This window comes from Taudactylus pleione, unplaced genomic scaffold (genome assembly GCF_031769625.1).
Source record: "Taudactylus pleione unplaced genomic scaffold, aTauple2 ptg000391l, whole genome shotgun sequence".
NCBI classification, from domain to species: Eukaryota; Metazoa; Chordata; class Amphibia; order Anura; family Myobatrachidae; genus Taudactylus; species Taudactylus pleione.
The window spans coordinates 6,267,734-6,291,215 of NW_028284792.1; the positions used below are offsets into that span (position 1 = coordinate 6,267,734).

General features: G+C 39.0%; 1 protein-coding gene across 1 annotated transcript in view; it reads left to right on the forward strand.

Moving 5' to 3' along the window:
• Nucleotides 1-23,482, forward strand: part of GALNT17 (polypeptide N-acetylgalactosaminyltransferase 17) — a 492,961-nt gene that overhangs the window by 447,228 nt on the left and 22,251 nt on the right. The window contains exons 7-8 of the mRNA XM_088445857.1: nt 20,117-20,302; nt 20,401-20,538. Of these exons, the coding sequence (XP_088301983.1) occupies nt 20,117-20,302; nt 20,401-20,538 (324 nt within the window). The remainder of the gene's footprint in view (nt 1-20,116; nt 20,303-20,400; nt 20,539-23,482) is intronic.

Here is a 23,482-nt window from a genome sequence, read left to right on the forward strand (position 1 = left end):
CTATTTTCCCCAGAGACTCCAAAAGAGATATCATTGTTGAGCACATAATCAAAGCTACTGAATAAAAAAGGGGCAAAGGAGAGATGTGCTTCCACAGCCTTATTCACGTAAATTAACTTTCCAAATGTTCCCCTTGAATGTTTTTCAACTGATTTGCATGGCCATAACGCTGTTAGTAGCTAATAGAATATTCATGATTGCAAGAAGCTTCATTGGGCATTGTCCTATTTTACAGATACAAAAGATTCCCAGTAAATGTCTACAGTGTATTTTAGATACAATATTAGACATAAGAGTGGAGCTGTCCTGTTTTATTGTTATTGTATCTATAGAACATATTGTTACTAACGTGCTCTCAATGGTAAGAAAAACAAGAGATTAATTTACATTTTATTTTATTGAATACATATTTTTAATTACATTTTTATTTTCTACTTGAGGTAATATAGTGGTATCTTGTGAAATGGCTAGACTGTAAGTTATTTGGCAATTTTGATAACTGAGTACACTATTAATAAGAGATCATTTTATCTATGTAATACCAGTAGCGGCTGCCGCCACCACTTGGCACAACAAAGCCTGAGTATCAGCATTACTAAGAGACTTTTATTGTTCAGGACATCTTTAGCTTGTGTTTTTATTTTTGCTAAAATGTAACTAATATTATAAATATTTTAAAAGGATTTGTCTTTGCATTGAAATCAATGGCCAGCAAATTACACTTAAAATAGTATAGATTTGTGCAAAAATAATATAGAGTGTTTTTCTAAAAACAAGGTGTCCCAATGCCTTTTTCTAGATTTCCTCCTTTATTGACCTGGTGTACAAGTAATTTCCTACATAATATAGTATAATAACCTTCAACCTTTACTGTACTGTATGTTACGTGTTACCCTGATTTGCTTCTGGTATTCTTTATTGCTTCAACTGCATTCTTGTATTATGATTGTTTAACGCTTTACATCAATTTCTGTCTCCCTTTGCCATTAATATCAGAGTGTATTAGTCACATCCATTTCATGTGATTTACAAGATTAAAGAATAAATTACCTTCTTATCGTATTGCTTATTCAGTAACTAGACTGTAAGGTTGTATTTGGAACATTGTTACATTGTATTTGTTTATTTGTAGTATAGCAATTCCTTTCTTCACCTTTTGATTTATGTGGAAGAATATCACCTTGTTAACCAATGTGGTTTATATGTTACAGCGACAGAGTTTCTAAGTGACACTTTCAATCATAGAGTGGGCTCGCTGTTAAAATATCACACTAGATTGATATGTCACACTATAGGGAATACTGTATGGCTTTCCTATATTTCACTGTTCAGTTATTGTTGAAATAAATGTGAAACTGGTACCATTAAATCCCTTGTGGTATGACAAAGAGATGAATCTGTATCATTAATTCACAGGGATGTACTTGTATCATTAACTGTTTAATGTAAATTCTGTTCTCAGATTACATGCATAGTCTGACAGTGGTGCTTTTACCATTTATTCCTGTAATAATCTAGGTATCTTTTATTTTTGAATCCTTAAGCCTTTTAGAAATTGCTCTTCAATTGTTATATACTGTATTTTCTCCACATATGGGGAATATAATTGCTACATAGGGTTAAACAACCCTATACTATTGTATTTGTATGGTATCAGTCCCACTACAGATACATTGCCAGATTTGTAATTAGGGATTTTGTACAGTATCACCTCTTCTGGTGATCTCTACAACTGGATTTCTAGAAACTCCTTGCATCCTGCTATTCTGGAAATTGTATTGCTTTTTGTGTCCTTGAATGTGCTGCTCATTAAAAAACATTTGATTATCTGATAGGATATTAAAAGGAAAATAATTTATTTTGTTTTGGAATATTTAAATATCATCATACTTCCTGATGCACATTTCTCGGAATTATTGGCCGACCGTCTAAAACGTACGCAGATATTCAACCATTAACTAATTTTGCATCTTGGAGTTCTGGAATCAATTATTGTAGGCTCATTGCAGTGTGGGCTTCTTTTATTTCCAAAGATTTATATTAGATTAAGACTAGAAGATGAGTGAAGGTAAGTAATTTTAGACACCACTACTCTGGGTAATACTTTAAGGGACAAACAGTGCCTACAATGGTTTTTCAAATAAAATGGCACTAGAAATGTTACAAATTAAGGGAGCCATTGTAATTTATGACTTTTTTACAGAGTTGCATTGCAGTTTTATAATTGGCCCATAATCATTTATTTAAAAATCAAGGCGGAACACTTTATTATATATTTTTGGAGGTACACTATATTTATTATGTACAGTATATATTTGGAAGAAATTATATTTACTGTATTAACTAGATGTAAGGGTACTATAATATTTCACACTAGCAGAGTTTAGCCTGGATGCCTTATATTGAAGAACTCTGCTAGTGTGAAATATTATAGTACCCTTACATCTAGTTAATACAGTAATGTCCAGCTTCTGCTGGACATTACACATAACAGTTTTGCCTCTCAGTGGGCATACTGGAGAAAGGGCTTTAATCTGTTAGAACATCGGGGAGTGGAGTGATGTCTCCTTCCAGTTAAAATATGTGGGTAAGACCCGAAATAAGGGACTGTTGATTATATACAGTTGTTAATGTATCTCCTTATATTCTGATTTGTAAATGTGTAGTCAGTGCCAGTGTTAGGACAACAGTCACCTTTTAGAGTGGCATGAAAAAAGTTTTTGCTCCTTTCGTGATTTCTTCTATTTTTGCATATTTGTCACACTTCATTGTTCAGGTCTTAAAACAAAATTGAATATAAGACAAAGACAACCTGAGTAAACACAACACAGTTTTTAAATGATCATTTCATTTACTGAAAGAGATAAGTTTTCCAACACCAACTGGCTCTTTGTGAAATAGTAATTGCACCCTTCGTTACACAGTCAACCAACGAACCAAATGAAATTGAAAAGTAGGATTAATTAGACTAGACACAATCAGGCTTGATTACTGCAAGCCCTGTTCAAACTAAACATTAAATAGATTCTTTACAACAATATGAAGCTGGATAAAAGGTCTCAACCACACAGTATGCAGCGATCAAAATAAATTCTAGAAGAGATGAGAAAGTTATTGAAATATTCAGTCTGGAAACTCCAGCGAACCACAGTGAGAGCTATTGGGCTTGATTCTGAGTCGCACGCTGAAGCACATGCACCAGCGTCTATTGGTGGTCGCCCATCTGCAATGTTATGCAAATGCTGCTACAAAGCCCATCCCTGCTGTACATTCGTGGATGTGAATGTGAAAGGGCTGAGATACCCACTTTTTTAAACATCTGTAGAAGCTGTAATATTGCCTGGTGCATCTTTAGACGCCATCAGTCGAAACTTGCACCACCTCAATGACAGGTGCAGATTTTCTGTTTGATTACGGCCTCCAATTTGAACAATGAAGCATCTGTGTATGCAAACAGAGAATCTTCTCAGGCGTGGCTTGCGTACCTCTAAAGATGGGTACACACCTAAGCGATATATATATATATATATATATATATATATATATATATGCAGATGATGGTTGTTCATACACACTGAACAACCATCATCTGCATGCTGCAGTGGGTCCCGGGGGATCGGGCATGTCCCGGCGAGCTGGAGGGTGTGTCCTACCCCCCCACCCCGCAGCAGCTGCTGTGTGTGTACGGGCGGTCTGCAGACCACCCGTACACACCTGCCGATGGACAGATATGTCTGCAGACATATCTGTCTATCGGCTGTGCAGCGCAGCCAATGCGATATGTCTGTGAACGATGCCGTTCACAGACATATCACTGGTACACACTGGCCGACATGCAGCAGATATATTGGCCAATGAATTGATCGCTTAGACAAAGTCCTGACATGAATCCCATTGAAATGCTGTGGCAGGACATTAAACGGACAGTTCCATAGAAGTTCTGCGTTCATCAATTTGATGGTTAACTCCAACTCTTCATGACATTTATTGCCCTTGTTTACAACACTTAACACTTGTCATTCACTCTTTTGCTACTGTTATACCTTCCATTGATATCTTCTTGTAAATGCAAAGCTTGCAGAGACATACTTTTATGATTAAGTGCTAGTAATATGAAGCCAATCAGTTGTCCAAAACAAGCTCTTGTACCATTTTCTACCACTTATTCCTTTTAGTTTACAATTACTTTAACATGTACATCTATATTACCTTATTGTCATCAAATTATGATTAATATGTTTCTTTTGTTGTAGAGGGCTACAAACTATGCTAGTGCTATCTTTAAGGATACTGTATCTATACTTATGATCATCACAATCCTGCATGCTAAAGTATAAGCTTCAATATGCTATTTTTTGCTATAGTGTTTAGTGTACAAGTGGTAGTGATGTGTCTCTTCATATAGAACATACAATTAAATAGGTCAAGTAGATGTAATTCCCTGAAAAAGATTAGGTAGATAATCTCTCTCTTCAATCCAGTTAAATGTTTGTTATTGCCCATTTCTTGTAGATGACCAGAATATATTTCATCAACTGATTGAATGGAATAGGATATTTATGTAATTTAAAACCTAATGTTGGTTTGAATAACAGGGTCACATAAGGTTTACTATTACCCTGAATGATTGAAATGATTATAGTAGGGAGAAAGGCATCAGCACAATGTAATCAGTGAGCATCAAAACTCATTTGTCCACTTTAATCAAATTCCAAACTGATGCTTTGCAAATTACTAGGTAGAAAAACTTGTTGACTATTTGAAAAGTGGTAAATGTAAATTTTAATTAAAGCAAAATAGATGTTGACATGACTGCATTCATTACCAAATAAACACATTTTCTAAAAACTTGCTTCTACCATCTCCATAGTAGAACATTTAATTAAAATTAAATACAGCACCTCCATACTACTGTATGTGATCGTTCTCTAATTCCATTCTGTAGACCATAAAGATTAGGTAGACTTTTTTTTTACTAACATTAGAAGCTATTCCCAGTTGTTTATCAAATATAGCTCCCAGCTGCATGACTCAAGTAGGCCATAGTATACATAATTTATAATACATTCTCACCCTTAGATCCTTCTGCCTATCTCATCCATCCGCTAAAGGACCAATGTGTTAAAATGAACATATCAATGGGTTAAAAATATAATCTATAACCTAGCTAGTGATCTCGGAAACAATAAGTTATTTGCTTTGTTATACTTTATTTATTCCAACCTACTTTACCAAGTGGAGGAATTTTCTGTAGCAAAAAGCAAATAGATACATAAATACATATTTTCATTGGTTCTTTTGGTTCTTTTTAAATGCACTCTTTAGATACAGTTCTTTAGGACTACACTAGGGACCAGGAGGACCAATTTTAAAATTCAAATGTATCAAAGTAACTTTTATATTGTCTTTTATCATATTGATAGCTTTCATTGTTATCATTTTGTGAATCTTTGTTACGGTATATTTGAAGAAAGAGATTGAGGCTATCCTGAGATTAATTTTCATTGGAGGCAGCTAGATGTCACCGTCTGCTTGTTACCATACATTTAATTTGGGCCATATTTGTTTCTACCCATGCAAGAGTGAATAAGACATCAGTTTGTAACTGTGCAAAGTACTGTAGCCAGGAACCCAACATATTACAGAAAGAAATAGGTGGTTGGGTAAGACAAATTTACAGAAGAAATGGAATTAAATTGGAACTCAACAAAATTTACTCCAAACTCATTTCTATTTGCCCCCAGGACAGTGCCCCCCTTTGCATAGGCCTTGTTCTGCTATATAATAAAAGTAGCCATTCACTTAATGTAGGATAACATAAAAACACTTCTGTTTGTCAGTAGTTCTTCTTTCCAGCTTTAGAATTGACAGAGATGCAGTTTTTACTAGTCAGTAGTAAACTTGACAAATCAATTACAAAACTGCATCTCTGTCAATACTACAACAAATCTGGGTCTCCAGTTACCAAACATACATATACCTAATTGTGCATATCGCCATAATTGACAGTGAAAAGGTCCCACATGAAAAAAATAGTTATAGGACATCTGTGAATGGTCTTACTGTACTGCACTATAACCCACAATCCTTTATGGTATTTCTCTGGATTATCAGCAAGTAGTTATCATTCAATGCTCCCACTGCAGCTACTTGGTCAAACAGCCACTCACCAAATGTATGTGAGAGTCATACGTGCACCAATGTTATGCTTTTTGTATAAGCGTTTTGTTGCCACCACCAGGATCCTTCAATGGTACCCATAACTAATTACACTTTCCTCTTTGCTGTTTACTCTAAATCCTCTTGACCAATTATTTTGAATCAGAACTGCTGGATAGAAGGTAGAGAATTCACTCAAGACACTGAACTAAAGATATAGGAGTGGATTAAAGTGTCTGTTTTAGTCTATTGACCACTGCAACACAGCAGGCAAATGTGTCTCGCAGAAGCAAATAAGGATCTAAGAATAGATGTAGTTTACTGCTCATAAAACTCTTACAAAGTTAACCATTAATTAGACATACCACCTGCAGGTAGTGATGTTACACACTTTACAAGATCTACAAGCACTTATTTTACATTTTTAATTCACACAATGTTAGAGCTGTGTAAACCACCACTATATTAAGTTAACCAAACCAGATTTAGGAGCCTATTCTGATGGAACATAAACTGCAAATTGACCCAGAAATATTGAGGATCTGACATAAGTTGCAGTGGCAGATCCAAATCTCCTGCAGCATTTCATTATTGCTTCACTTCACGGATGGCTTCTTGGAAAATAAGCTGTCCCTTTGAGCCCTACCACTACTATGTGTGCTGCTAGCAAGTAGTAGAGACAGGTTACACTGCCAGGTTCCTCTTAGCAGCGTTACTGTGAAAGCATGAACTGAGTTCACGCATGAGCACGGCGAGGTCAGGGTGAGTTGGTGGGATCTGAGTGGATCCCTTTTTTCAAGCCATCTCTCCTGCCAATAGGAAGGAGGGAGGCTGCAGGTGCTATTGCCATCTGAAGATGGAATGGTCTGCAACTATCAGGGGTACATCACAAAAGAGATCAAAGGTGACATACTGTACACATACCTGTGGCTCCAACAATAATCCCTCTTTGCAAGGCATCTCTCCTTCCAATAGGAACAACAACATTTTTATTAAGCCCATTTGTGGAGTGAAAGCTATTGTCAATCCATTTAATATCAATGCTTTCTTGTGCTACCAATCCTGTTAGGGTGACTGTCTAGCAAATAAGATTACCACAATTACAGCATGCAACCACTGGTGACCTGTGATAAGAATTAGCTACTTGTGCTAACTTTATGGTTTAGACTCTGTTTAGTGATGCATTGCTAATACATTTACAAGAAAAACAGAAGGCTAAAAAAATTGTTATATGTTTGGTTTGATTGAAAACTTTCAGGGAGCAGTGCCATGTGATGAGTTTCTGAAGTTATATTAGGAAAACTCATTTCCCTTTGGGCCTCTTTGTACTGAAGACCTCTCCTGCCCTCCCTTCCAGTTTAGTTGTTTTTGGTGGATATGTGAATAGTATTCTATGTGGGTGGCAGTAAAGAACAGTGGCTACTAATTACAGTATTTGACAGTTTTATTCATTTTTAGGTGTGCCCTTCTTTAGTATGGTCTCTGCCAGGCAGGCCCACTATGAGTTGATCTAAATGAGGGTTGTCACCAGTGTGTTATGGCAGTATTCTTAGCAAATAAATGAAGTAAAATGCCAAAGGTTCAAATTTAAATGCATGTTTATTGCAAAATAGTAATAGAAAAACATGCATCAATGAAGACAGTTAAAGAAAATACATAACTGCCCCAAATTGTGTTTATATGAGGGGTTGGGGAAAAAAACAAGTACACATGGGCCCAGCTAGATTGTTGCTCATAGCGCGCCATTCCAGCCTCTGTGTCGTGCCATGGAACGTTAAGTGATGGCTGTACTGTGGTGTGCCATGGTATTCTACAATGAAAGATAAGCCATGGCATGTAATACACTGCTTAACTTCTGGGTGGTGAGTGCCCCACTGATGAAATTTTTACTACTCAATACTACAAGTGGATGGCCCTGTAATGTGTACAATACAATGTCTACTGTATAGCGGAAATGCCAAGTGGTGAGATGTCGAGAGAAATGTTTTGAGTCTAGGGTCACAGGAGTGCTGTGTGACTCGGTAGCGCCGAACGTCTTTTTGTGCAACTTTTTTACCTTCGAATGCAGCTTATTGGCACAATCAGCTTCTGCTGATTAAAATGATATGCAGCATGCCTATGTTCTGTGAGCAAGTGCGTGTGTATCTGCAAGTGAATCACTACGTTACAGTGTTACAGTCACTGATACTATAACGTAGTGTTTCGTATGCAGATACACTCGCACTGGCTCACAGAACATAGGCATGCTGCATATAATTTTAATAAGCAGAAGCTGCTTGTGCTATAAATTGATTTGCTGTATGATTCAGATGCATTTGAAGGTAAAAAGTTGCATTAAAAGACACGCTACCGAGTCACGACATGGCATGGCGCAACTAGAAGGCCTGTTTAACGTGCAAGGAGGCTGGAGTCAATCATCGGGCGGTGATACAGAAAATGCATTTGAAATCTGACGCATGCACTGTGTACTTTAGGAAAAGTGACATCTGGTGGACAAAAAGTTGTATTACATGATATGACTTTTTTCCAGTGCTATGCAACTTTCCATTACAAAACACTCTGTGGCGCGACTCAAGGCTACTGTGTGGCGTGAGATGCATGGCGCGCTACATGGTTGTATGGAGCAACAAACTAGCTGGGCACATCTGCAGCTTCACTTTAGCTTGGTATCTGTGTGTCTGGGGCATTCTGATCCATTCTGTATATATGAAACAGTTCACAAGCTCAAGCAGAACATCTTATCTTTGTTTACAAACATACTGTATCTGAATGATTTGCAGACCTAACCTATTGTTAAAGAATCAATAAGCAATGCATGTAATTAGTTTCCTCCACATCCCATATTGATTACCAATATTACCAGCTATATATGTAGCTTTAGGGAAATTATTGCTACAGGGTACATTGCAGAGCACATAATTCCTTCTTAGTACAATTTCTGTTCAGTTGCTGTTATGCAAATACTTTTGACAAGACTTTTTCCCTATTTATCTTTTTATCAACTCCCTGAAATTCTTCTGTGAATGTGTGTGACTGAGTTATTGGAAAGTTTAGTTAATTATCCATTCTTTACTTTGCCACCATTGCACCCCCCCATTTATATGTGAGCTTTTACCCATCATTCACTGTGTCACGGTCCTTCTCTGCCCCTGCCCCTGAACTCTGTTACTTAACTTAAATAATCCACTATGTCCATCAGTCACAGTTATGTACAGACCAATCCACTGCATTCAAGCTCAGGACAGATTATACCGCTAAACATGAATGGCATGAAACCATCAACGGGAAACAATTAATGGGTTGAACCAGCAATGTTTATCCCTGCTGTGGAATATGGTGGGCATATCATGGACTGAGAAAAAGGCTGAGCATCGCAATGGGGGTGGGGGGGAGGCTTAGTGTCATGGCCCCTGCACTGGGAGAAAAAAAACATTGGTCCATCTCTGCCATTTGCGGAGAACCATCGAACCTCCATCATTGATGGCAAAACCATTGATCATTGATGGCAAGCCATTGATGGTTCTACCTATTGATGGCCATCACTACAGCAAATCAGATTTAGAGTAGGCCTACAGTAGCTCTGCCAGTTTTAGCCCTAACACCATTAAAAAAAACCTTACTGTCTGTGAACTGTTTGAGAGCTTTATTTGGGGGTTTATACAGTACTGTACCTGTGACTGAAACTGACTTGTTATTGCCTCATAATGCCATAGCAGACTATGAGCCCGATTTAGAGGTGCACACTATCTGTACACAATGCCGATATTCATGCAGTAAGTTGATGTTGTTATAATTGCACATGCAACCAAATTATACTGCACATGCATCCTGATGGCTACCGTTGGGAGACACAGAGCGAATTTTGGTGCAAGAGTCCTAGTTTACAGTGGGCATTTCTGCAAGGTAACGGGGTGGTTAGGCAGGCACAGTCATGTCACAGATGAAGAAATTGCACCTCCACTGGGCTGGTGCAAGCTTTGATGGTGTGACCAATGGTGCATCTAAAGACACACTGAGGCAGAGTAGTGCAGCAGCTAGTGGCAATCTTATTAGGAAGTGTTAGAAAGCAGTGTGCTTCTGTCCTGTCTGCTCACTGAGGATACATGATGGACACTAGGACCCAGAGTCTGCAGGGAGGTACAACCTCCAACCAGCCTTTTTCTCTTTATACTGTGTAAAGTGACATGATGGGAGACAGAAGTCTCCTAATTAGCTCCTATGAGAGACATGGCTGTTGCAGCATCCTAAACTGTTACCTGTTTGCAGCATACACTCAATGGCTGATCAGCTGTATAGAACCCTCCGCTCCATTATCAGTGTGCATGTAACAGTGAGTATGGCTGTACCTACTATACTTCAATAAACTAACACCTCTGGTTTAGTAACTGGGCTGTTCATAGTATGAGTCATCTGCTGGAGTGTACCAACTTTGGAATGTGTATGTATGTCCTGTCTAGTATGTTTTGTGTTGTATACTGGTATTAGGATTTATAATATTAGTAACGACTGCTTTTTTTTCTTAAATATCCATCAACCTATTTTACACCTACCTCTTTTATAGATCCTTATATATACAGCCAAAGTTAGCTTGTTAAACTTTTTACCACAATACTTATTTAATAGATCTAAATAAAGTTATATAATCTTATCAGTGCGTGTTTCCTTAAGAATTTTCATAGTACTAAGGATTTTATTTCTTTTCCATTCTCTCCCTTGGGTGAGCACTGGTCCTCTCTGTTTTACAATATCTGCTGGAGTGTACCTACTTAACTCTGCAATATCAATACCTATTTAACAAGGGCCTATCAGGGTTGTATGAATAATATGCCTCTAATCACCAATATTGTTTTGTTTTTGGCTATGAAATATATCAACCTACCTGTTTTGTTCACAATGAAGTCCTCCTCAACCTCCTCCTGCTCCTTGTCTCATCCTCCTCCTCATCCTCCCATTTAGTAGGCTCATTGCTCTAGATTTCTTGGGCATGTGGAAGTTCGGAAGACACAAGTGTTCATTCTCTGAAATTATTGGTGGTCCACGCTTCTTCAAGATGTGAAACAATTTTTTGCAGCCTGCTCAGGACAAAAGATCCAGCCAAGCTCCATCTGGTCAACTTCTGCCTCTGCCAGTTGCTCATTGCTCTAGATTTCCTGGGCATGTGGAAGTTCGGAAGACACAAGTGTTCATTCTCTGAAATTATTGGTGGTCCACGCTTCTTCAAGATGTGAAACAATTTTTTGCAGCCTGCTCAGGACAAAACATCCAGCCAAGCTCCATCTGGTCAACTTCTGCCTCTGCCAGTTCCAAGTACCCTCTGGACTCATATTTCTATGGATTCAGTGTCTGACCTACTTGCCTCATCATATGAGTCATAGTGGTTTAATTCTCAAAAATTGCCTTAATTTCTCTATATGGTCTTCTATCAGCTCCAGTATTAGCTCAACTCTTATTCAAGGGAATATTCTGTCTTTATGGGTGTCCAGGAGAAATTGTATCTGACCATGATGTCCAGTCTGTAATCAAATTTTGGCTTTTGTGTAAGGCACTGCAGATTAAACTCAACTTCTGTTTGGCTTAACACACACTGTCCAGTGGCCAGACCAAACAATGTAATCAAGCCTTAGAAACCGTTCTCTAGCTATATGTCTCTTCATCTCACGATGATTGGTCAGGCTTACTTCCTTGGGCCAGATTTGCACATTACAGCCATTACCACAAATCCTTCAACTCAGTACCACATGGTGTATGGCCTCAACCCAGGGTACAAGCATTTGCTCCATTACAAGCAACAGCTGTTTCAGCTTCTGAGTCAGTTCACAGAGATTTTGCTAAGAATTGGCAACAAGTACTAATCTTACTTGTCAAAGTGTCCCAATCATAAGATCATTGCTGATAGAAAGCAACAAACCATTCCTACTCTATGACCAGGAGACAGAGACATGTTGTCTACCCATTACCTATGACTCAGGGTGCCATCCATGAAGTTTGCTCCCCACTTCACTGGGCCATTCAGTATTATTCAAGTCATCAATACAGTTTCCTATAAGTTACAATGCCTCCATATCTCAGGGTACCCAATTTAACCTTGGTCCTGAACCACTTTTATTTTCAATCAAAGCTATCCAAAGGTGCACACCAAAAACAGTATCTGGTTGATTGGAAGGGCTACGGCCTAGAGAAGAGGTCTTGGATCAATGCCTCTTGTGTTCACACTCCATGGTTGGTTCACAGATTCCATTAGAAGTGACCACTCATAAGAGGGGGGTACTGTCACACATTGGGGTCTTAGTCCCAGTTACCAGGTCCAGCATTGTCACATCACTGTCATCCATGCCTTCACTGGTTGTTTCTGGCATCCTTGAGACCTGCACTGGCACTGCTGCATGTGTCCCACTGCAATTCAGTCTGCATTCATCTCCAGCATCTACCATCTGGGCTGTTCTGCCCTTCACACCCATTCCAGAAGGTGTCCAACTAAACACTGGTGCATTAATCTATGTCCTACTCTCAGTACTGTGCAGCAATCCAGTACCATTAACTTCTGCAGGCTGTACTGGTTGTACAGGCACTTTGCTGTGATCACATCTACTGCCTGTCTCTGCTTACTACAGTATCATCAAAAGACTTAACCTGATGCACTTCTGGCACTCTATCCAGTATCCACCTAGCAGACTGTATCTGTTCACAAGCACCTATACATATCCTTCTAGTAGTGGTCTAGATGAGTAGGATATGAATCAAGGCCTGAAGCTTCCACTACTCACCCACATACAAAGCTCCAAGGGTCGTGATCCGAATCTACAAAACCCCAGTGACATCACAGGGGCACACTTGAGTCAAAGATAGTGCAAGGTAAGAACCAGTATGATGGACAAACCTGCCTGTGAGAGCTTATGTGACATTTCAGGATCTTATTCAATTAGGCGATTATACTGTGGAAAATTCAAGGAGTAAATCATCATCACTTATTTTTTTGCACCCCATAGAGGTGTGAGAAAAATAAGCAATGCAACCACACATCGCCAAAGGTTCCAGTGGGAGCTCATAGCTACAGTAATTCAGTCAGCTCCATATGAATCCGCTATCGGGGTTGGGCAATAAGTGGTCCTCCAGCTGCTGTGGGACTAAACATTCCAGCATGCCCTGCCACAGTTTTGCTATCAGGGGATGCTAAAACTATGGCAGGGAATGCTGGGATGTGTAGTTAAACAGCAGTTAGAGAGCTGCTTATTGCCCAGCACTGCAGGTCTAAACAATAAAATTCCATCACATACAGTAACCAGTAAATGTCTCTAATATTACTCACTCATTGAGCTACTATTAATTAGAGCTGTCATGGCTGCTTTCATTCACTAAATTTCAGTTTTCTTCCAAAGTTCAAATATGACACTTTTTGAGTGCTAATTAGTTATGACAGTGGAGGTTACTAACAAGTCTTGACTATCACCAGCCAGTGAATTGTTTCCTTTTCAGCAGCAGGAAGAAAGCAGAGGGACATTTTTTGCACAATATAACACTTACATTTCCTCCAGACATTTCTCCTATCTTTTCTTGCCAGTCCTAACCAGTGCTCAGATCCATAGAATTCTTTGAAAACAGCTGTATCAAGCCCTGGAGTTTGAGGGCTTCTGTAGTTGGAACACAGACTGGGCAGAGGGTGATAGGAAATGGGAAGGCAATATATAAGTCCTCTTCATACGTCTCTCCCAGGTGTTGGCGAGACCTACCCCAAGGCACAGAGTCTAGTCCACCTGATGATCTTCACCATTGACACCTCCAATCGAGATGTGGGTTTCGCTGCACTAGGTGAACAGGTAGTGGCCCCTGGGTAGGTACCTGGAGAAAACACGGAGATAGATATGGGAGGACTATATGAGCACTTACAATGTTGGAAGAATAGTTATAATAGATCCCGAAATCAATGAGCTGAGAAAGGTACTTTGGAAATCGATATGCTAGTAGTGAGGATAACCAGTACTTGATATGAGATGCTGAATAGCGATGGTAAGCAGTTCTTGATATGAACAATGAATAACGATGATAGCCAGTACTTGATATGAGATGCTGATTAGCGATGGTAAGCTGCACTTGATATGAAACACTGGGGATGGATGGTAAGCTGTACTTGATATGAACACTGGATAACAATAATAGTACTTGATATGAGTTGTTGAGTAGTGGTGATAATCAGCACAGAATGTGAGAAGCTGCGTAATGGTGATAACCAGCACGCAATGAGAGACAATGAGTAACGGTAAGCTAGCATACAAGAGAGTACACAGGAGAGGTACACTGGGAAGCCTGGAACACAGACACAGTAGAAAACCACTACAGGAGCGAAGTTGTACAGGCAACTTCCTGCTGCAGGAAGTGCCCTAATATACCCCTTGGTAGCTGGTCATTGGCCAGAGACAGCAGCTGACTGACCGCAGAACTACCATAGGAGAATACTGTTTAGATGATGCAAACCAACATGGCAGCACCCAGGACCGCAACGTGGCAACCAGGATACACACCAGAAGACTCTAGCAGACCCAGGGAAGAATACTCAGCCATCACTGGTCTCTACAGCTGACGTCCAGACTCTTTAGGAGCCCAAAGATGTCATCGCAGATGTGAGTAATGGCCGATCAAAGGCTGCATCCTGACAAGCTGTTTGTTAAATAAATACAGTAAGGAGCTTTCACCTTCAGACCTGGGATTTTCACTTTGCAATTTATCAAATTAGAAGACAGAGGACTAAGGGGCCTGTTCATCTTCAGAGGCCGTATGGACTACGATGATTAAGTATTATTCTCGCTGCAAGAGATACTAAAGTATCCATCTCACAGCGGGGGATAGTTTGCATGGGAGCAATTCATCATTGCTCCGGTTCGGGGACAGCTGCTCCAAAAAGCAGCTGTCCTCTTGGTTAGTATAAAAGCTACAGAAGTAGCTGCATTACTTACCTCCTCCCCGTCGGTGCGGCCAAGGGCATGAATGCCACTGCCGCCGGGAGTCCGTGAGAAAAATTATAAATATCTTCTGTATCATTCTAATCAATTTTATAGTCAAAACTCTGGAGTAAAAAGTGTATGGCACTGCTCCCCTGTCTTCCTTTTCTACACATCCCTGACTAAAACACACCATATTTCCAGCACTATATACTGATGCACCGTGGGCCAACATAGTGCATAAGGCGATTTTGAGGATATGTCCGACCAATCCAATGGATCGGGTGAAATATCGTCTAATGTGTGTACCCACCTTTACATGCAGGTAAAACAAGGGTTTTAATATACAGTATATAACATTTGGCATGCAATATTTACCTACTCTTTGTGTGGTAGACATTGAGATGAAGCTGATTAAAGATATTTTGCAACATCAAATATCAAAGGAAAAGGCCAAAGAGTTTGTCACTGCCACCATTAACATCATCACGACTGTACTCAGATTAATCTTCACTTTTGTGTACAACCGGATTACGTCTGCATCTGGTGTGATTCAAAATGTCATCTGTGAATTATGGATGATGGCATGGTAATGAATGTGAACAGTATGTAAAGTGCATATTTAGCATAAACAAACTCTTTTTTATATGCATTCACATTGCTAGACTTGAACATTATTGTCGTGAAGATTCACTAATTCAACTGTCTTTCTGCTTTAAAGGATTTACTGTGCTCTTAATGTACCATGTGATTATTGATTCTTAGGATTACCACACATCAGGTTTTATGTATGCTGAAAAAAGACAGCCCATTATCTGCTTGCTCATATCTTGGCAGGTGCCTTCTGGCAATGAACACTTTATAGTCTGCTAAAATAAGCAGTACGTGACATGTCTATATTTTTCCTTAATGGAAATCTAAAAACCCACTGTTGTCAGTATCACATATTTAGCATTTTAATTCAACTAAATGAAAAAGTAATTACAGCTAGACAATTGACTGAAATACAATACATTATTCACGTACCAGTGTTTCATATTCTTCAGTACAAAAGCTTCTCTTAAATCATAATACTGCATACTTGCCTACTTTTGAAAAAGCATTTCAGGGAGACTGTGAAAGCAACACTTATGAGCGTGTCTGTAAAGTGGGCGTGTACAGCTACATCTGAGAGACGTGTCATAAAATTGACTTACATCCAAATGTAATCGAGCCCCAAAGCAGTTAGTAAGATCTACTGTACTTGTTGATGAAAACACACAGATCCTTTTCAGGTCTTGCTCATGTATTGTGTTTTACAAGGGTTCTATATAGGTGGCCAAGAGAAACCTTATATGCAAATGCATGCAGCCATAGGGATCACTGTGTCTTATAACCAGTGTGGGGGAATGGCACTGATTATACCATATATCTGGGGTTTTTTTCAAATAAAAAACTGCTTTGTAATGGGGATAAGGTGCACTCAGGGAGATTGCTAGACAGTTCAGGGAGTCAGGGAGATTGCTACTATTTCAGGGGGTCTCCCTGACAATTAGGGCGAGATGGCAAGTATGTAATACTGTAAGACTGAATATATGTCCATGAAAGTTCAGAAACCTATCACCATACGCTTTTACTAAATAAGGTTTAGATTTTCAAGACATATAATGATTGAAACAAATATTGTGTCTAATTGTGGAAATACTTTTGATACCTGATTCAGAGATGGACACAGTTCCAATGTTAGTTTAGTTGAACTATGTTTTGCCACTTCACATGCGCAAAAAGTCTAGGAAACCGTTACTATGCAGGCATGAACCTAGATTTGCGAAGGCATACACAGTTGTGTACAGCATTGCTATGATTAGAGATGGGATTAATAGGCATTTCAAGTGGAGACTGGGTGGTGACTTTAAGTGGACGTAAAAAGAGGGCGTTGTCTCATGGGTATATTATGGGTGTGATTCAGTATATGACCGCATTATCATTCGCAGAACCGCCGCCACAGGGATATATAAGAAAGTTAAAAGAAAGACTCTGTGCTAGCCAGGGGCTGCTTGAGGAGATGTTTTTCCAACCTATGGTGCATCGATGGTAAAGTGGTTAGATCCACCAATGGACTTGAAGATTGCTCAGAAATGAATGGGAATCCGAATCTGACCCTATATCCAGAATTAGGGAGGAGACAAATGAAATGATGATGCAGGGATGGGATGATGCTGTTGAATGTGCACCTGTTGGTGGAGCATATCTTGCATATTCTTGCAATGTGCACAGTCTGGGAATGAGCGTTCACAAATATGGGTAATGCAGAGCTGTACATATTTCTATTGCTTCTATATTTACAGCTGAAGAGGTATAACTTGGTTGTAACAATCAAAGTTGGGTGAAGGCGTGTTGATGCAACTGTCAGTTATGCAGAGATGGATGCAAGTAAAATTTTGCCTGTTTCCAGGATTAATCTTTGCATTAGGTATAGGTTTTGTGTAAGTGGGCATTGATGTTGAACAAACCAAGCATACTGTATACGGATGGAAATAAAATACACATTTTTTTCTGTGCATGCAGTTCAAGAGCAATATACACCTAATTTACATTTTAACTCTCAAGGTAAGAGTTATAATGCTTTCTGTATTTCTAGCTTTAGTATTTTTTATAATTTTTTTAGAGCAGAGAGGCAAGGATTTCTCTCATAGACAATTAGGACTCAATAGTTGGTTCTTTGTTTGTGCATGTAATAATATCATTTAAACAAATGCACAGGGCTGGACTGCCCATCTGGCACTTATGGCAAATGCTAGAACAGCCGATGGCCAAATGGGCCAGTCCGGCATTAAACCCTGGCTGAGCAGCTCCACCTCCTGGCACTCTGCTTGGCCGGGATACTGACAGACAGGGCATGCCACCAGGCCAGGCCCCCATGACTCATGGCACTCCCCTGTGATATGTAGCCATGCCTCTTTTGCGGGTATGCACAGAAAAAAAAATTATTTTATTTTTGCCCGTATGCAGTACACTTGGTTTGTTCAACATCAATGCACACTTGCCACAAGTCATGGAGGACCATGGTTGGGAACCCCTGTTCTACACAAATGGGGATGACTAAGACACCCAGTCTACTTGCACTGTAAAGACTCAAATCACCCTCTTGAGCATAGTCTGAGCGCCTCTGCAAAGAAGGACCCCCACCTAGGCAGCACAAACTTGACACTAAACCAAGTGTAAGTGCTGCACAATAACTTCTTGTGCCATATTTTGCCCCTGAGTTGTAGAGCCTTCCCACCTAGCTGCACCAGGGCCATCTCTTCCATCGGGCTTGTTGGGCAGTTGTCCAAGGGCCCAAAGCTTGTAGGGGCCCACCAACCCACCCCCCTGCAGCTGCGGCCAGTTGGTAAATTTGTGAAATATTTATAAGACGGCCACAGGTGCACTGTATTCCGATCTAACCTCTCCCCACTTCTCCCGTGACGAGTACTCACATCAGGCCCAGTTTCACTTTATCTGCCAGCTTCAGACCTGTCAGAGTCTCTCTGCATGTGTGGGAAGTCTGATGGGCATGCAGAATGGGTTTCATTTTATTGACCATTTAATTTTTTTTCACGTGAATGGGTGGGTAGGGGCCCCAGTGTATTGCTTTGCCCAGGGCCCACACTGCTCTTAAGACAACACTGAGCTGCACCTTCCCTGAATTGAAAATATGTTTACTTATGAGATAAACAACATATAATAGTGAGGTTTTGGATGGGAGGGTGGGACATTTAAACCACAAAAGAACACTCTGGAAAACCAATTGCCTATTTATAAACTACTCTGGAAACACAACCCTCAAATTTAAATGGATAACACTCTGTCCATCAACACTAACCAGCAACAATTCCACCTGGCAACATTTAGCCAATATTAAGAAAAAAACAATATAACCTTAAGCTTATGCAGGTTTTCTCTATTTAATAATGAAATGTGTCTTTATTTATTCTATCTGTAAAGGCTAAACAGTTTTCCTACACTGTACTAAACAGAGTACAATATGATGAAATATTTGAAAAAAAATCAGAGGGGTGTTTAACTAAAAGTACTAAACTGGCATTTGCCTTTGTTCCCTTTATGCCATATATTACTATGAAACCTTATTGTCTATCACTTACATGTGCCCTCCACAAATCTTTAACTCTTTACCTGCTGTACAGCAGTCATACTACTTTTCTTGCTCTTGTTTATTTTTATTGTTTTTTCTAAAATTTAACAGTTGTAATTACATTTAGCTGGTCAACTTTACAAACAAAGAACTTCTATTTTATGTATATGTTTCTTTATATCTTTTAGATTGTAAACTCTAATGAGCAGGTCTCTCTCATCTCTTCTTTCACTGATTGTTACTATATTTTTACGCATGGAATGTTCAAGAATTTTTCTAATTATACAGTGCTGCCGAATGTTTGTGACATAATTAAAAAGACAGCTTCACAATTAGGGGGTTTCCAGTTGCCTGGTAACCTGCTTATGCTACTATCACCACCACCTTTAATATACAGAAGCCAGTAAATGTCCTCATCAGTGGCTTCCCTGTAGACCAGCAGCCTCATTGTCATCATGGGGCTGGCAGAATACGGCAGGAGCCCTGCAGCATATTTGTTCAATTTGTTATCCACTTAGCAACAGCTGTATTTTGAAAATTGCGTATTGCGCTCCTTTATCTAGGTGGATTTGTCCAGTGTTAAATCTGTTGCTGCATTAGATACTGGTAGTTCTAGCTTAACTACCACTTAACAATAACAAAAATAAAGGTGTGCATCCATATAGGAGCAGACCAGAACCTGTTTATGAATAAATTTTTCTATATGCAGGTTGCATGATATAGATATAGGTTTAATAATAAAATAGTATATAATGATGTCAAAAAGGGAACATATGCCAGAAACAATAATACATGTAAACCAAAATATTCTAGGATGGATTGATAGATAACAATTTAGGTAACAATGTTGTTTTACATTTGCAGTAGATTAATGCTAAACATTTCTATTTTGTCTAATGTGTTGCTGTAGGTATGGTTGTGTGGTGGAAGCATGGAAGTCCTCCCATGTTCACGAGTAGCCCACATAGAGCGCAAAAGAAAACCATACAATAACAATATTGATTTCTACACAAAGAGAAATGCTTTACGGGTTGCTGAGGTTTGGATGGACGATTACAAATCACATGTTTATATTGCATGGAATTTACCATTAGAGGTATATTATACAATATTATTTAGACTAATCTTAAAATATACGTGCCACAATTTATTCACACATTCTAAGTACCGGTAATTGTTTTTGATCATTTTCAGAACCCAGGAATTGACATAGGTGACATATCAGAAAGAATATCATTAAGGAAAAGCTTGAAGTGCAAGAATTTTCAGTGGTACTTAGATAACGTTTATCCAGAAATGAGAAGATACAATAACACTGTTGCTTATGGAGAGGTAACATTTCTTTATGGTGGTCTCATAGCATTTTGATCCTTTTTACATGCTATAATTAATCTTAAGCCTGCACAATCTTCTTCTTGCAGGTACCTTGACTCTTTTATATATTTATGTATTATTTTATGCTCATTTATTTTTTTTTGCTTTTTAACATAGCCTTTACTGCTATGCAGAATTTTTTTTTCATTCTACTGCATATCAACTCTATACAGTATTTTGTAAACTTCATTGCACAGAATTCTGTTTGAGCCATTATCTGTCATTGAAATACAGTATACAATACTCCCTTCTCAAAGTGTGTTAAGCTATTTTGTGATTTTAACAGATTTAGAGAACTCTTCACATCCTGGGTCCAAAATACCTAACTTATATTTATGAACCTCACACATGACAAACCAGTAGGCTTGGAAGAAACAATAGGGTTTATGTAATAAGTCGCGAGCTGCAGCTACTGCAGGAACTCCTGCGACTCTCCCCATATTTTTTAAGCGGCAATCATTTTATGTGCAAACCCAAGCTGGTTTTGCAGTTAAAATAATTGCCGCTTTACAAATACAAAAAAACTTGCAGGAGTTCCTGCAGCGGCTGCAGCTCGCAAATCATTTTTAATAAGCCCCAATAGATGATAATATCACCACATGAACCCCTGGCACTTGCTTGAAAATAATAACTCATATATTAGCAGATAGTGTAATGGAAGTATGGGCTAAACCTTCAAAAAAAATCGAAACAAAAAGATAGAAAGAACACTGCGCGGAGTTAGCTCATAAAAATAAAAAATGGATAAATCATGGATAATAATGAATAAAGTCAGCTCCCTGTTTCTCTTTATCCCAAAGCAGTAAGTTTGTAGAGTGGGAGTCCACATTAACATTGGGCCTTTATAATGTGAATATTCAGTGTATTATGCATAGCAAAATAAAAGGCTGCCATACAATAAACTGTCCCTTAAACCATATAGAGTCCTAGGGGTAAATTTACTAAAGTGAGAGTTTTTAGAAGTGAGTTTTAGAAGAGATGTTCCCCATAGCAACCAATCAGATTCTAGCTATTATCTTCTAGAAGGTGCTAGTTAAATGTTAAGTAGAATCTGGCTGGTTGCTATGGGCAACATCTCTTCTAAAACTCACTTCTAAAAACTCTCACATTAGTAAATTTACCCCCTATTGTGCTACCAATAAAACCATCATGCCTCTGCTCTATATAATCCTATAATGCCACATTAAGCCTATACCATGTCACCACTGCATCATGGTTAGACAATACTATCACGTATAGGGGCCTATTCATCATGATATAATTATCAATAGTGCTAATTATGTTTTGAACTCACAGAGCCTTCTGGAGGTATACATCATGCCTCATTACCTAAAGCATACCTCCCAACATGACCCATTCCAGGAGGGACAAAATGCTCTGTTCCAGGATTTTCCTCTAAATTTATGATTGCTATCCCATGTGTTAAAACACCTTTCTTATCAATTAACTACTTCAACACAGCAATCATAAATTAAGTGAGAAGTCCAGAAACAGAGAATTTTGTCCCTCCTGGAATGGGTCATTTTGGGAGGTATGCCTACATTATCTAGCTGCTCTTTCTACTGAGTCAGCTTTTTTGAAGTGAAAGACTTTTCTCCTGGTTCTCCGGTCTTCGTAGACTCTTCACAGCTTGTCTTCAAGCTGCGCATGCACAGTATGAAGACAAATTGCGAATATGCTCAGAAGACTGGAGCAGCAGGAGAAAAGTGTTCCCTTAAGACTCAAAAGACAGATGGGACAGAGGGACTGGCTGGAGTGCTAACAACCACCACCGACATGAATACTCCTCTAATGTTAATTTTCACCTACATTTGTATAAATTAAGGGATGATGAATAGACTCCATAGCCTGATATCACAAACATTGCTTTTCAGCACGCAGGCATCAGTTGCTAACAGGAAACAACCATAGTACCATCATTAGTGTTATATTGAACTTCAGTCAGTTAAAGTTCAGTCTAAAGTGAGTTATTGGCAATAGTGAACTCTATAACCATTTTCATTCCTGAATCTTTGTGAAGGAATCTGCTTTTTGTCTGTTTACTGACAAATAGGTTACACTCATACATAGTTGAACTTGGAAACTCAAACAATAAGAGGCTGGTGTAGAGTGAGACATATGGCACATTTTTTTGTGAAGTTTCTGTGTGTGTGGTAACCTGGTGAGGTGAAAGTGTAGGGGGTGTGGTGAAGATATAAGTTTAATTTACCATGTATAGTGGTTGAGCTTCATGGAATTCTTTCTTCTGCTGCAGCTCTTTACCAAGTCCCAGTAGAGAGGCAATGATTCTTTAAACAGTCACAAATAAAGGTTGAGAGGATTTTGCACAAATAAAAATTTGTTCTGCTACCCAAACAGGAGGAATGGTGGGATAATCAAGTAATGATGGATTTGAGTAATTTTTTAATATTAAATCAAATAAGACATAGGGTGCGATTCAATTGCTTTAGCTTGCTCGATCTCTAGTCTAAAGTGATGGGAGTTCGCTGGGCGCTATTCAATTGATGCTGATCTTTGCGTCGATCATGCCCAAAGAGGTTGAGTTTAGCCGCATAAAATGGCTACACTCTGTAGAAATGCTGGGCGTGATCGCGAAAAGTGCCTTTTGGGCGCCCAACAGGGTAACTTTTTGCGCATCTCAGCTTGCCTCCCCCGGAGGGTGCGAGCACAAATGTCGATGCCGGCAGCTGTACGTGCCTGACAGGAGCAACAACTGAATAGCTCCATCAGGTGCGAGGAGGGGCCAAAACAATTGAATTGTGCCCACAGATTCACATAGAAAACAAACAATACATTCTAACATATAATCCAGTAGAATATACCTTGATTTTAATTTATTACCCCCTGTGATTAATGAACCACATTTATATACCTACAGATCGATATAAATTTGATTCAGCAC